Genomic DNA, 13944 nt, shown 5'->3' with positions numbered 1-13944 from the left:
GTATTTACCGGCGTATAACACACAGCCCAAGTTTAGGAGAGAATTTTAAGGAAAAAAAATTACATTTAAATGCCCATCAATGCAGCCTTGTCCATCTGCAGCCTTGTCCAGTGTCCATCTGCAGCCTTGTCCAGTGTCCATGTGCAGCCTTGTCCAGTGTCCATGTGCAGCCTTGTCCAGTGTCCATGTGCAGCCTTGTCCAGTGTCCATGTGCAGCCTTGTCCAGTGTCCATGTGCAGCCTTGTCCAGTGTCCATGTGCAGCCTTGTCCAGTGTCCATGTGCAGCCTTGTCCAGTGTCCATGTGCAGCCTTGTCCAGTGTCCATGTGCAGCCTTGTCCAGTGTCCATGTGCAGCCTTGTCCAGTGTCCATGTGCAGCCTTGTCCAGTGTCCATGTGCAGCCTTGTCCAGTGTCCCTTGTCAGTGTCATTTGCAGCCTTGATCAGTGTCCCTTGTCCAGTGTCCATCTGCAGCCTTGTCCAGTGTCCATCTGCAGCCTTGTCCAGTGTCCATCTGCAGCCTTGTCCAGTGTCCATCTGCAGCCTTGTCCAGTGTCCCTTGTCAGTGTCATTTGCAGCCTTGTCCAGTGTCCCTTGTCAGTGTCATTTGCAGCCTTGTCCAGTGTCCCTTGTCAGTGTCATTTGCAGCCTTGTCCAGTGTCCCTTGTCCAGTGTCATTTGCAGCCTTGTCCAGTGTCATTTGCGGCCTTGTCCAGTGTCCGTTGTCCAGTTTCATTTGCAGCCTGGTCCAGTGTCCCTTGTCCAGTTTCATTTGCAGCCTGGTCCAGTGTCATTCGCGGCCTTGTCCAGTGTCCCTTGTCCAGTGTCATTTGCAGCTTTGTCCAGTGTCCATTGTCCAGTGTCTTTTGTTAGTGTCATTTGCAGCCTTGATCGGTGTCATTTGCAGCCTTGTCCAGTGTCCCTTGTCGGTGTCATCTGCGGCCTTGTCCAGTGTCTGTTGTCCAGTGTCATTTGCAGCCTTGTCAGTATCACTTTATGTTTAAATATGGTGCTGCCGAGATACAGAGCCGGTCCTGTGTATCTCGGCTCCTCTCGCAGTCTCACCCAGTCCCTCCCTATGATTGACATAACACAGGTCCAATGGCGGGACTGGGCGTGACTGTGAGAGGAGTCGAGCACCGCCGATATACACATAGCCAAGTGTACTCGGCTAGGCTTTGCACCTCTCGGCTCCACTCAGTCAAGCCCAGTCCCTGTGTTATGTCCATCATAGGGCGGGACTGGGCGTGACTGGGCGTGACTGTGAGTGTGAGTGGACGCGAGCCTAGCCAAGTACACTCGGCTATGTGTTTATATTGGTGGCGTTCGCGCCTCCGCTCACAGTCAGCAGGGATTGGCGTAAAACACGTACCCATGATTTTCCCCTGATTTTAAGGGGACAAAAGTGCGTGTTTTATGTACGCCGATTTAAATACGGTATTTACTCAGCGTAACATCTTTCACATTAAACAAAAAAATTGGGCTAACTTTAGTGTGGTGGTTTTTTTTTTATTTATTTTTTTATTTATTTTTTCCCAATTCATTAAACATTTATTTATTTTTTTCAGTTCATGAAAGGCGTTTGAAAATTTACTGTGCAAATACCACCACGTGACATAAAAAGTTGCAACGACTGCCATTTTATTCCCTAGGGTCTTGAGGGTTCTGAGTAAATTTCTAGCAAATAAATTATGATTTTTACATGTAGGAGAGGAATTGGCCCAGTATGGAAGTAGTTAATATTGCTTTAACCACTTAAGCCCCAGACCATTTGGCTGGCCAAAGACCAGACCACCTTTTGCGATTCGGCACTGCGTCGCTTTAACTGACAGTTGCGCGACGTGGCTCCCAAACAAAATTGACGTCCTTTTTTTTTTTTTTTTACCCCTAGTGGGCGTTTGTTACTGACGTAACATAACGGCGATTTGCGCAGCCGAACCATGCTGCCGCAGTACAACTGCGGAGGCTGGTCAGCATGCAGTTAAAGAAAACTTTAAAGCAATCTACCCTTGCTGTGGTGTTCTCTCCTACACTGTAAGGGTTAAAAGCTTGTTATCCCAAAATTAAGCAAAGGCATGCGCTCAACCCTGCCTAAGGAAACAGACTGCAGGCACACAGCTCTGAATATGCAGATATAGGGAGTTGGGATAATATGTGACCAGCATCAGGTGATGACTAAATATGTGTCAGATAAACCACCTTAAAGTATAACTAAAAGGGGAAAAAAACTTTTATTTTTTTCATTTTGGCTGGAGTAAGAGGGTCCTTTCACACGGGGCTGTCCTTTTGGAAGGACTCCGCTTGCTCAGCGGAAAATCGAGCTAGTGAAAGGGGCCTAAGGGAAGGTTATGACCCCTGTAAGGTTTATTTTTTGCTATCTGTGTCCCATTAGGGAGATTTCACTTTACTTTCTGTCCCACGGCCGCAGGAAATGAGAAAAAAAATCCCTCCAAAGTGAGGGAATCCCTAGTTGCCCCCATTGGAAGATTTCCTCTCTTCCTGTCCTGAGGACAATCCAAATCAGGACACATTCATCCTCTCTAACAGGAGCACAGACAGACATCAATAAAACCTGACAGGGGTTCTAATCCCTCTCCATTCTATCCAGAATTAAACAAATGTTTTTCTTTTTAATTATCATTTAAGTGGTGAAAACATGGTGAAGGGGGCAATTATTTTTTTTTTTTTTTACAGAGAGTATGAAGAAAACGGAGAGAAAAAAACAGAGACTAGATACACCTACAGTAAGTACCATCTTCTCCGGGGAAACTCTGCGAATCGAAATGATAGGACATGCCATGCCTGACCTATTTTACCAATTTTTTTTTTTTTTGGGTTCTTAGGCGGTTCTAGAATGTTAGTGGCCTAGAACAAGCATGCAGCCAGTGAAAAAGTCCCATCCTACAAACTTCTTCTGTGTCAGTCACTATAAGGCCCCTTTCACACTGGGGCGGTGCGGGCGTTGGCAGTAAATCTCCACTGGCAGTTAACCCCCAGTAGTGGCCGAAAAAGGGTTAAAACCGCTGCAGCGGCGCTTTGCCGGCGGTATAGCCGCGCTGCCCAATTGATTTCAATGGGTAGGAGCGGTGAATACACCGCTCCTTCACCGCTCCAAAGATGCGACTAGCAGGACTTTTTTCACCGTCCTGCTAGCGCACCGCTCCAGTGTGAAAGCCCTCCGGCTTTCACATAGGAGTGAAAGGGGCCGTTTTATTTTTATTTTTTTCAGGCACAATTTTTAGCACTGTAGCGCCTGAAAACGGCCCCAGTGTGAAAGGGGCCTAACAATAGAAAATAGAAAACACATCAAATGTTTTAGATGATAAAATGGACCATTTTAGGGGGGAAAAAAAAGGTAATTTGGAAATTGATGGCAGCAACATGTCTCAAAAATGTATGGCCTCGCCCCAACTTTTTTGAGACATGTTGCTGCCATCAATTTCCAAATTACCTTTTTTTTTTTTTTCTAAAATGGTCCATTTTCTCTGTTAAAACAAATGATTAAAACATTAGCACTGTATAGCATCCCCTCTTCTTTTACCAACACTCTGTAAATGTCTGGGAAATGAGGAGACCAGTTGCTGGTTTTGGGAGGCGAATGTTGTCCCATTCTTGCATGATATAATTCTAATTGCTCAATAATCCTGGGTCTTTTTTTGCATATTTTTTTTTGTGCTTAAAAATGTGCCAAATATTTTCAATTGGTGAAAAGTCTGGATTGCAGGCAGGCCAGTTAAGCACCCGGACTCTTCTACTAGGAAGCCGTACTGTTGTCATAGATGCAGTACGCGGTTTAGCATTGTCCTGCTGGAATATGCGAGGCCTTCCCCTGAAAAAGATGTGGTCTGGATGGGAGCATATTCTGCTCTAAATCCTGGATATATCTTTCAGCATTGATGGTGCCTTTCCAGATGTACAAGCTGCTCATTCAATACATACTAATGCTCCCCCCCCTCCACCATCAGAGATGAAGGCTTCTGAACTGAGCGCTGATAACAAGCCAGGAGGTCCCACTCCTCATTAAGTCAGGAGGACGTGATGCCCATGGATGCCAAAGAGAATGTCCAATTTTGATTACAGTTTTCCACTTTGCTACAGACCATTTAAATGACCTTTGGCCCAGAGAAGATGGCAGCGTTTCTGGATCATGTTCAGATATAGCTTCTTCTTTGCATGATTGAGCTTTACCTTGTATTCATGCATGGCAGGGTGAACTGTGGTTACAGACGGTGATTATTGGAAGTATTCCTGAGCCCAAGCCGAGATGTCCATCACAGAACCATGCCTGGTTTTGTTGCAGCGCTGCCTGGCGGCCTGAAGATCACCGCCATCTAATATTGTGTTTTGGCCTTCTCCCTTCCGCACAGAGATTTCTCCAGATTCTCTGAATCTTTTTGCTAATATTATGTACTGTAGATGATAATAGAGTTAAAGCCTTTACAATTTTACATTGAGGAACATTTTTCTGAAATTTTTGGACGGTTTTTAGGCGCAGCTTTTCACAGATTGGTGAACCTCTGCCCATCTTTACTTCTGGGACACTCTGACTCTCTAAGATGCTCTTTTTATACCCAGTCATGTTACTGACTTGTTGCCAATTAACCTAATTCGTTGGAAAATGTTCTTCCTTGTTAGAAACCCTGACTGTACCAGCTCTTTGTTGCCCTGACCCAACTTTTTTGAGACGTGTTGCTGCTATCAATTACAAAATGTGTTTATTTTTTTTCTTTTAAATGTACAATTTCTCAGTTGAAACATTTGATATGTTTTCAATTTTTTATTTTTTTTATTGTGAAAAAAATACGGGTTTATGAGATTTGTAAATCATTGCATTCTGTTTTCATGTAAATTTTTTGGGGTTGGGGCTTTTGAATTCAGTTGAAGATCAGTTTTACATCATTGTGTGCTTTTGCTTTGAACCCTCACTACAAGCTATGGTGGATGCATGGAAATGCATCTTAAAAATCAGTGTGTACCAGCCCTGTGCAGGAATAAACTGAAGTGATAATTGTTACGTCTCGCTTAAAAAGCCTATTTATTTATTTTTATTTTTTTCCCTTAGATACGGAGTGGAAATCGGAGGTGGTGAGCAGCAGACATTTCGACCGAGAAATCGCCCATCGCAATCCCAGGTGATCTTCTTTTTATAAAGTCAAACTCCAGCATTCCCCTCAGTCTTGTACAGTTGTGTACCGGCTCCTCTACTGCAATGAAATTGCTTACTCTGATTTCACTGCACACTGTGAGCTTCTCACAAGCTGCAGCAGGTCAGATAGAGGCCAACCTCATTTCTTGGCTGGAGGACATCCAGCATCATCTAGATCAGTGGTCGCCAACTTATCGGACCTCACGGACCACTAAACTCACAATTTTGAACCCCATGAATCACTTACATGAATTTTGCATGCCTTATACACACAATGCTCCAGCTCCCCCCCACTCTTTATCACGCTGCTACCTTACACAGACTCCTCATTGGATCTCATTGGATCTCACCTCCTTATCGAGCCATGTGCTGGGGCTCCATGCTCCCTCCCACAGCCTGCGATCAGCGCTGCCATTGGAAGCATTGGAAGTCCCTTCCTCCTTCACCTCCTGCTCTCTGCAGTACAAACATGTCATACATACCTCCACTGTGCAACTTGTTTTGCATAGAGTGGCCCCAAACATCCTCTTCTGGGGTCCCCTGGCAGCTCTCGTGGCTCCTCCCCACATCAGATAACCCCCTGGGAGAAGCGCTTCCCCAAGGGGGTTACCTTGGGGGCATGCTCCTGAGTCCAGCATTTGCATCCATAGACACAGAATGCCAGTCTCGCCCCCGAACCCCCCGGCGCCAGCTTCATTGGATTTGATTGACAGTAGCGAGAGCCAATGGCTGCGCTGTTCAAGAGCCTGGAGCCCGTGAAGGAGCCAGCGTGTCCCCGCCAACTGAATTAAGGGGTTCAGGTAAGTAAAACGGGGGGCCGGTGACGGCCAGGTGTTTTTTCACCATAATTAATAGGAGGAGGCATCGGGTATCAATTCACGCTGACAGTATTGACTTTCAGCATGCCCTGAGAACAACACTGGAAACAACATAGGGCGGTGTCCGTCGGCCAGAATGTTGATTTGCGGTGCAACTCCTGGGGATCACCGACATTTTCTTATGGACTATCACTGGTTTGCGACCGCTGATTTAGTCTTTTCCTCTCCAGCCTGACTGTGTCTGGCCTGCCCAGTCCATTCCTTGGATTTCAGTTCTTTCAACCATGTATGTTCAGCATTACATGTGAATGTTACCTAGGGTGGTCTGCATGCAAATGACCCCTCAACTCAAGGTGTTTTAATATTTGCAGAACCCCCCCCCCCAAAAGCCAACCTACTGCTTGCATCAGTATTGCCAATACCGACACTGTACAAGAGTCTTCTTTGCGGCATTCATGTTCATGATGGCACAATGTCTGCCCACCAACACCTGGTGACACCTGCAAAAGATGGCTGACGTTTTTTTGCGTGCCTGCTATCCCCGGCTCTTAAAGGGGATGCACAGGTATGCCCATTTGCCCACCGTTGCCATTGTGCCGATGTATATTGGCGCGCGGCAGTCCACAAGTGGTTAAAGCGGGAGTCCGCCGTTTTGTGCGCTGCACAATAAGGATGGTCCCCGCTGTCTCTGGGATCCGTGTGTTTATCAGCAGGCAGCGGGGGACCTTCGGAAAGGGGCGTAGATTCTGCGGAAATGGGCGTACCTTCTGTAGAATCTACGCCGGAAGTGGGTGCAGATACCTGTACTGTACAGGTACCTGCACCCCCCTCCCCCCCTGAAAGGTGCCAATTGTGGCGCCGGAGGGGGGGGAGGGTTCCAATGAGCGGAAGGTCCACTTTAGGGGTGGACCTCCGCTTTAATCACCACTTTTTTATTTTTTGCTAAACAAATAAAAAAAGACAACATTTCTGTTCATTTTGTAAGTGAGTGATTTTTCTCCCTCACTGATGGGTGCTGATAGGTGGTTATGAAGGACAATGGTAGGCAGTAATGATGGGCAGCATTTATAGGTATTACTGATGGGCACTGATTGGCAGCACTTGTGGGCACTGTTGGGGTTGCTCTGATATCTGATATATGATGGGCACTGATTATCAGCGTAGATGTTGCCCCCTGTGTGCATTTTCAGGTTATCGGCTGTCCTTTCTGTCCTCTCACGCAGACATCTCTGCTGTCAGCGTGAGAAGAGGAATGCGGATAATCGGAAAATCCGGTTTACACTGTGCTCAGCTGTGATTTGGACGCAGCTGACCAAGTGGTAAAGAACTGCTGTGATTGGCTCATTACCCCGATCTGTGATCAGCTGTGTCCAAAGAACACAGTGATGACAGACCCCCCCTGCCGATGCGTGCCGCAGGGGTCATGCGAGAAGCGTGTTCAGGGGAGGATGTCAATAGACGCCCTCCCGGCAATCTGTGACCGCACTATAGCCGAATGACAAGGTCATCGTGGTTGTGAAGAGGTTAATACAAGCATGCATATATGTGTTAGACCCCTTTCACACAGAGGGCGTTTTGCAGGCGCTATAGCGTTAGAAATAGCGCCTGCAATCCGCCCTCTAACTGCTGCTCCATTGTCTCGGCCTCTCACACCGGAGCGGTGCGCTGGCAGGACGTCAGGGAAAAGTCCTGCCAGCAGCCTCTTTGGAGCGGTGAAGGAGCGGTGTATTTACCGCTCCTCCACCGCTGCTCCCCATTGAAATCGATGGGGCAGCACTGCAATACCACCGGCAAAACGCCGCTATTGCGGCATATTGCGGGCGGTTTTAACCCTTTCTCTGCCGAAATGCGCTGCAAATCCAACGGTAAAACGCCACTAAAAATAGCTGCGTTTTACCGCCGATGCTATGGGATGGCTTGGTGTGAAAGCCCTCTTAGGATTTGATTGTTTGCACGGTCTCCATTTTCTGCATCCTTGCAAAGTCATGTAAAGCAAGTGTCCATCTTTTTTTGCAGCGCCATGGCGGTGGAGTCATTCACAGCTGTTGCATCAGATGTCCAGGTTGGAAGTTTCTACCTATCTAAAGGTGAGAATAATGCCCGTGCTCTACAAGATAAATATAGACATTTACTTTATTATTTTTTAACAGCTGTACAAATTGCTCTTATGTACTGAAATGGCTTTCTCTAATTTCACTGCACACTGTGAGCTTCTCACAATGTGCATTAGAAGCTGCAGCAAGTCAGATAGAACCCTCCTCATTTCATGGATAAGGGGCCTCCAGCATCATCTAGCTATTTTCTCCCCATCCTGACTGGCCCTGCCCCTGCCCCTTTCATTCACTGGATTTCAGATTTGGCAATCATGGAGGTTCACGTGGGTGTTGGCTAGGCTGGGCTGTATACAAATGCAGCCTACCTGGGAACCCCCAATCCTCTAGCCTGACCACCCTAACCTCCCCTCCCAAACTATCTAGGTGTTTTAATATAGGCATAACTTGTCCCAAAAGCCAGCCCACTTAGGGTTGCCGCCTTTTCTTCAAGTCAAACCCGAACACTTAGCGGCGCACAGCTATATATATATATATATTATTTTATAGTATAAACTATACTTATATTTTGATATAAAATAACATTTCTAATCATACGAAGTTAATAACAAGAGTTCCTCTTTTACATCTGAACTCGCAGAGTTCCCTTTCACTGTAAGGGGAAACTCTGCAGACTCTGATGTAAGGGAGAACTCTGGGGACTCTTGAGTTTAGGGGGGACACTGAGAACTCTGATGTAAAGGGGAACTCTGGTGTAAGGGGTGCTCTGAGAACCCTGATTTTCCTTAGTGTACTCGGAGGCAGGAGAGAGAAGGGGGGGGAGACTTCAGTCACAGACAGGGGTGGATGGTGAGCTCACTCACCCCTTGGCAGTCAGCACCTCTCATCCAGATGTATCTGAGGCTGCTGGACTTCAAATTTCCTTTTCTGAGTCACAGCCCTAAAGATTGGAGTGTGGGCAGACACAGAGGGGTAGGGGTGGTCGGGGAAGAGGTGCAGATCGAGCCCTCTCTCTCCTCTCTCGTCTCTTGTCTGTGTGTGTGTGTGGGGGGCGGGAGTTGTTAGTGCTGGCTTTGGGCAGTGTGAAATAGAATGTAACAGACACTCTAAGCTTAGTCAACTGCAGCCAGCAACCCTGCTGGGAAGTCATAGTCCAGTCTGAATAATGTGTCCAGGTTTCAGGCAGTCTAAAACCCGGACTCATGATTCCAGATTCCAAACCCGAACTGTCTGGGTGAATCCCGGACAGGTGGCAACCCTAAGCCCACTGCTTCCATCAGGACTGACGGCTCCTGAGAGGAGTACTGTGATGTTTTCAGGAAGCTATTTACAGCACCCTGCTGGCTCCTCCTACTAACCATAACCTGCCTTCATTGCATAGAGAGGTACACAGACCTAGTGATGATATCGCCGACCCTAAAATAAGGTATATAATGAAACTGGAAAGTTTTTATTTAAATATTTTATTTTGATGGAGAGGGAAGGGGGTGGGGGGGAGGATAAGCTTTGATAATTATTATCAGTAATATCCAGCAGTGCAGAGGGTTACTGAGTATCTGAATGCCCCAGAGGAGAAGGCTCTCACATTGGCTAACTTTGCTTTTGATAGGTCTGGTTGAGAAGATTGACAATTTCAAACAGCTGACTCTGACGCAGAAGAGGAATCCACAGGCTGACATCATCACAGAAGGAAATTACTTCTATCACAGCGCCAACCCCAGGAATCCAGAGGTACTGAATACTTGTCTTGCCACAAGCAAGAGAGGTTAAAGCATTTCTAAACCCCAAATTTGGATATAGACTACAGAACACCGCCTTCTCTCCTCATTTTCTGTACGGGGGAGGTGTTCTGTAGTTCACATAAGACAGCTGGAAAGGCTGATTTCATTGAGAAATCAGTTCAGTGCACAGGAAGGGCACATTTTAAAAACCGTTTTGTGGCAGAATCAACACATACAGTGGGGGGGAATAATTATTTGATCCCCTGCAGATTTTGTACGTTTGCCCACTTAATAAGAAATGAAGGGTCTATCATTTTTATCATTGGTGTATTTTTAATGAGAGAGACAGAATATCAACCAAAAATCCAGAAAAAAAAAAAAACCCAACAAGATACAAATGTTATAAATTAAGTTGAAGTTCAGGGAGACAAATAAGTGATCCCCAAGAAAAACATGATTAGTACTTGGTGGAGAAACCCTTGTTGGTAAGCACGGAGGTCAGACGTTTCTTGTAGGTGGTGACCAGGTTTGCACACATCTCAGGATGGATTTTGGTCCACTCTTCTTTACAGATCTTCTCTTAATCCTTAAGGTTTCTTGGCTGTCGTTTGGCAGCTCGAAGTTTCACCTCCCTCCATACATTTTCTATAGGATTAAGGTCTGGTGACTGGCAAGGCCACTCCATTACCTTAATGTGCTTCTTCTTGAGCCACTCCTTAGTTACCTTGGCGGTATGTTTTGGGTCATTGTCAGGCTGAAAGACCCATTCATGACCCATCTTCAGTGTTCTGGCTGAGGGAAGAAGGTTCTCATCCACGATTTTACAATACATGGCCCCGTCCATTGGCCCCTCAATGTGGCAAAGTCGGCCTGTATCTTAGTAGAGAAACAGCCCCGAAGCATCATGTTTCCACCTCCGTGCCTGTCTATAGGGACGGTGTTCTTGGGGTCATAGTCAGCATTTTTCTTCCTCCAAAGACGGCGAGTTAATGCCAAAGAGCTCAATTCTGATTCAGAGAAGGATTGGGAGAAAGCGCTGTGGTCAGATGAAGTGAAGAACACCATCCCTACAAGTCAGGCACGGAGGTGGAAACATGATGCTTTGGGGCTGTTTTTCTGCTAAAGGTAGAGGCCGACTTTGCCGCATTGAGGGGCCAATGGACGGGGTCATGTATTCTTCTTCCCTCAGCCAGAACACTGAAGATGGGTCGTAGATGGGTCTTCCAGCATGACAATGGCCAAAATCATACCGCCAAGGCAACAAAAGAGTGGCTCAAGAAGAAGCACATTAAGGTCATAGAGTGGCTTAGCCAGTCTCCAGACCTTAATCCTATAGAAAATTTATGGCGGGAGCTGAAACTTCAAGTTGCCAAGAGACGGCCAAGAAACCTTAAGGATTTAGAGAAGATCTGTAAAGAAGAGCGGGCCAAAATCCCTCCTGAGATGTGTGCAAACCTGGAGACCAACTACAAGAAACGTCCGACCTCCGTGCTTACCAACAAGGGTTTCTCCACCAACTACTAATCCTGCTTTGCTTGGGGATCAAATACTTATTTTACTCACTGAACTGCAACTTAATTTACAACATTTGTATTTTGTGTGGTTTTTTTTTTTGTGTGGTTTTTTTTCTGGATTTTTGGTTGATATTCTGTCTCTATCATTTAAAATACACCAATGATAAAAATTATAGACCTTAATTTCTTTGTAAGTGGGCAAACTTACAAAATCTGCAGGGGATCAAATAGTTATTTTCCCCCCACTGTATTTTCTGTACTTGCAGATAATGTACCAAGCTTAAAAAAAAAAACGAATGCAGCCACCATATCCAAAGACTGGAAAGTTCCAAAGTATTCGATTTTTTTTTTTTTTTTTTTTTAGATCTACTTTAATTTTTCCAATTAGTGCAATGCAACAATAGCAGTTCTTATTTCAGATGGTTTTACAAATGTTTCCCCATTTGTGTGTCTCTGTAAACTTTCTGTTATTCTCTGTTGACACTTCCTATTGGTCAGAGTGGATACTTGTGTGGAGATATGAGGATTATATGAGTAAACTGGAAGAAAAGCCTAAGGCAGGCCATAGATTGTGAGATTTTCTTTCCCGTAACTACGATTCCCCCATAAACACAGTCGGTGTTGATGGGGAATCCCTCGCATAGAGCATATTGTGTTCTCCCAGCAGGGAAGCTGTTCCTGCTGGGAGAACACGATTACTTCTAACGGCTATAGCCGCTGACAATAATTGCATGCTAAAAAATCGGGATTGACTTGGGTCCAATAAGCCTGCCCATAGATGGATCAGATCTTGGCCAGTCCCTGCTGAACCAATCCATCTAGGGTCGGCTTAACACTAACTATTTTTAAAATGTTCCCTCCACCTACCTACCTGCATACTCTGTGTAAAAAAATAAAAAAAATAAAAAAAATAAAAAATAAAAAAAGGGAAATGCAAAGATCTTTTTTTTTTTTTTTTTTACACAAAGGGAAATACAAAGATCTTTTTTTTTTACACAAAGGGAAATACAAAGATTTTTTTTTTTTTTATTTCCCTTTTGTGTAAAAAAAAAAAAAATCTTTATTTCCCTTTGTGTAAAAAAAAAAAAAAAAAATCTTTGTATTTCCCTTTGTGTAAAAAAAAAAAAAGATCTTTGTATTTCCCTTTGTGTAAAAAAAAAAAAATCTTTGTATTTCCCTTTGTGTAAAAAAAAAAAAAAATCTTTGTATTTCCCTTTGTGTAAAAAAAAAAAAATCTTTGTATTTCCTTTTGTGTAAAAAAAAAAAAAGATCTTTGTATTTCCCTTTGTGTAAAAAAATAAAAAAATCTTTGTATTTCCCTTTGTGTAAAAAAATAAAAAAATCTTTGTATTTCCCTTTGTGTAAAAAAAAAAAAATAAATCTTTGTATTTCCCTTTGTGTAAAAAAAAAAAAAAAGATCTTTGTATTTCCTTTTTTTTATTTTATTTTTTTACACAAAGGGAAATACAAAGATCTTTTTTTTTTTTTTATTTTTTTTTTTTTTTACACAAAGATCTTTGTATTTCCCTTTTTTTTTTTTTTTTTTTTTTTTAATCCGCTCTGGTCCCTTCACACGATCATGCAGCTCCGCAAAATGAATGCAATATGGCCATCTGAAGGCATTCCATTTGCCATTGGTGGACAGAACACGCCCAGAAATGCCATTTCCTGCTTGTGTGATTGGCTCACTGATTTTCCTAGAAGTCTGCACTAAGATACAAGTCAGATTGTAGGCATCTCTGCAACAAAAGTGTTATTTTTATTGAGATACTTCTAAAAAGTTAATTACTCCCAAAGGGATGAGGACATTGCAACACTGTATCAGCTGATTAATAATGAAAAAGTCATTCCCATTCATATTCACTCTGAACATTGACATAATGAAGCAAACCACTATTCCTTCAGAGCAGGTAGCAATCTGCATCAAAAATTTTTTAAATCGCTGCAATGTCGCAAAGGGGATTTTTTATTTTTCTTTCCCCAACAAAAGTGGAGTTACTCTTTAAACAGGCACCTTATTTATTTTCTGTCTTCACATTTCAGGTGGGTGATCTACGGATCTCCTTCTGGTACGCTGGCGTTTCCCTGGGAAATTCATTTGGATCGGTGGACACGGTAATAATCTTTATATTGTTTTTATTAAGTTTGTTTCTAATCACAACATTTTGATCTCATAAGAAATGACCGAAAAACACAATGGTTTCCCTGAACCCAAAAAGTGAAGATTTGTTATCTTTTTTATAGGGAATTTTTTTTTTTTTTTTTTTTTTTTTTAAATATACATTTTATTTTATTTTAGCAGAAGAAGGCATTTTCCATGAAAACATACATGACACAGATGATCATAACCAAATATTAAAACAATAGACCTATATCTGAAAAATCTTATCCGGTCTGTCCAATAAAGTGGTAGATATACATCAACCCAACAATCTAATAACTATCCCTCTTCAGGCATGAACTTAAAAAATAAATAAATCCCTAATTCCCCAAAACAATGTGGGGAAAAAGGGTTTGACACAAGAAAAATCGGTGAATATGTGTTTTCAGTTAGTACAGTGGTCTCCAGACTGCAGCCAGCTGGCCGAATGCAGCCCTTTGCATGCCCGTATACGGCCCTTGGGGCATTATTCCTACCACTGACACCAGCGATGGGACATTATTCCTCCCGCTGACACCAGCGATGGGACATTATT

General features: G+C 43.9%; 1 protein-coding gene across 2 annotated transcripts in view; it reads left to right on the top strand.

Moving 5' to 3' along the window:
- Window positions 1-13944, top strand: part of TMEM43 (transmembrane protein 43) — a 38025-nt gene that overhangs the window by 11422 nt on the left and 12659 nt on the right. For both annotated transcript variants that reach the window (XM_077451620.1, XM_077451621.1), the window contains 5 exons: window positions 2693-2742; window positions 5061-5130; window positions 7979-8049; window positions 9623-9744; window positions 13292-13363. In XM_077451620.1, the coding sequence (XP_077307746.1) occupies window positions 2693-2742; window positions 5061-5130; window positions 7979-8049; window positions 9623-9744; window positions 13292-13363 (385 nt within the window). The remainder of the gene's footprint in view (window positions 1-2692; window positions 2743-5060; window positions 5131-7978; window positions 8050-9622; window positions 9745-13291; window positions 13364-13944) is intronic.

The sequence above is a fragment of the Lithobates pipiens genome, unplaced genomic scaffold (genome assembly GCF_037356315.1).
Source record: "Lithobates pipiens isolate NorthernLeopardFrog02 unplaced genomic scaffold, aLitPip1_a1.2 Scaffold_23, whole genome shotgun sequence".
In the NCBI taxonomy this organism is placed as follows: Eukaryota; Metazoa; Chordata; class Amphibia; order Anura; family Ranidae; genus Lithobates; species Lithobates pipiens.
The sequence above is the reverse complement of the archived record's forward strand: the minus strand, read 5'-3'. Positions and strand labels throughout refer to the sequence as shown.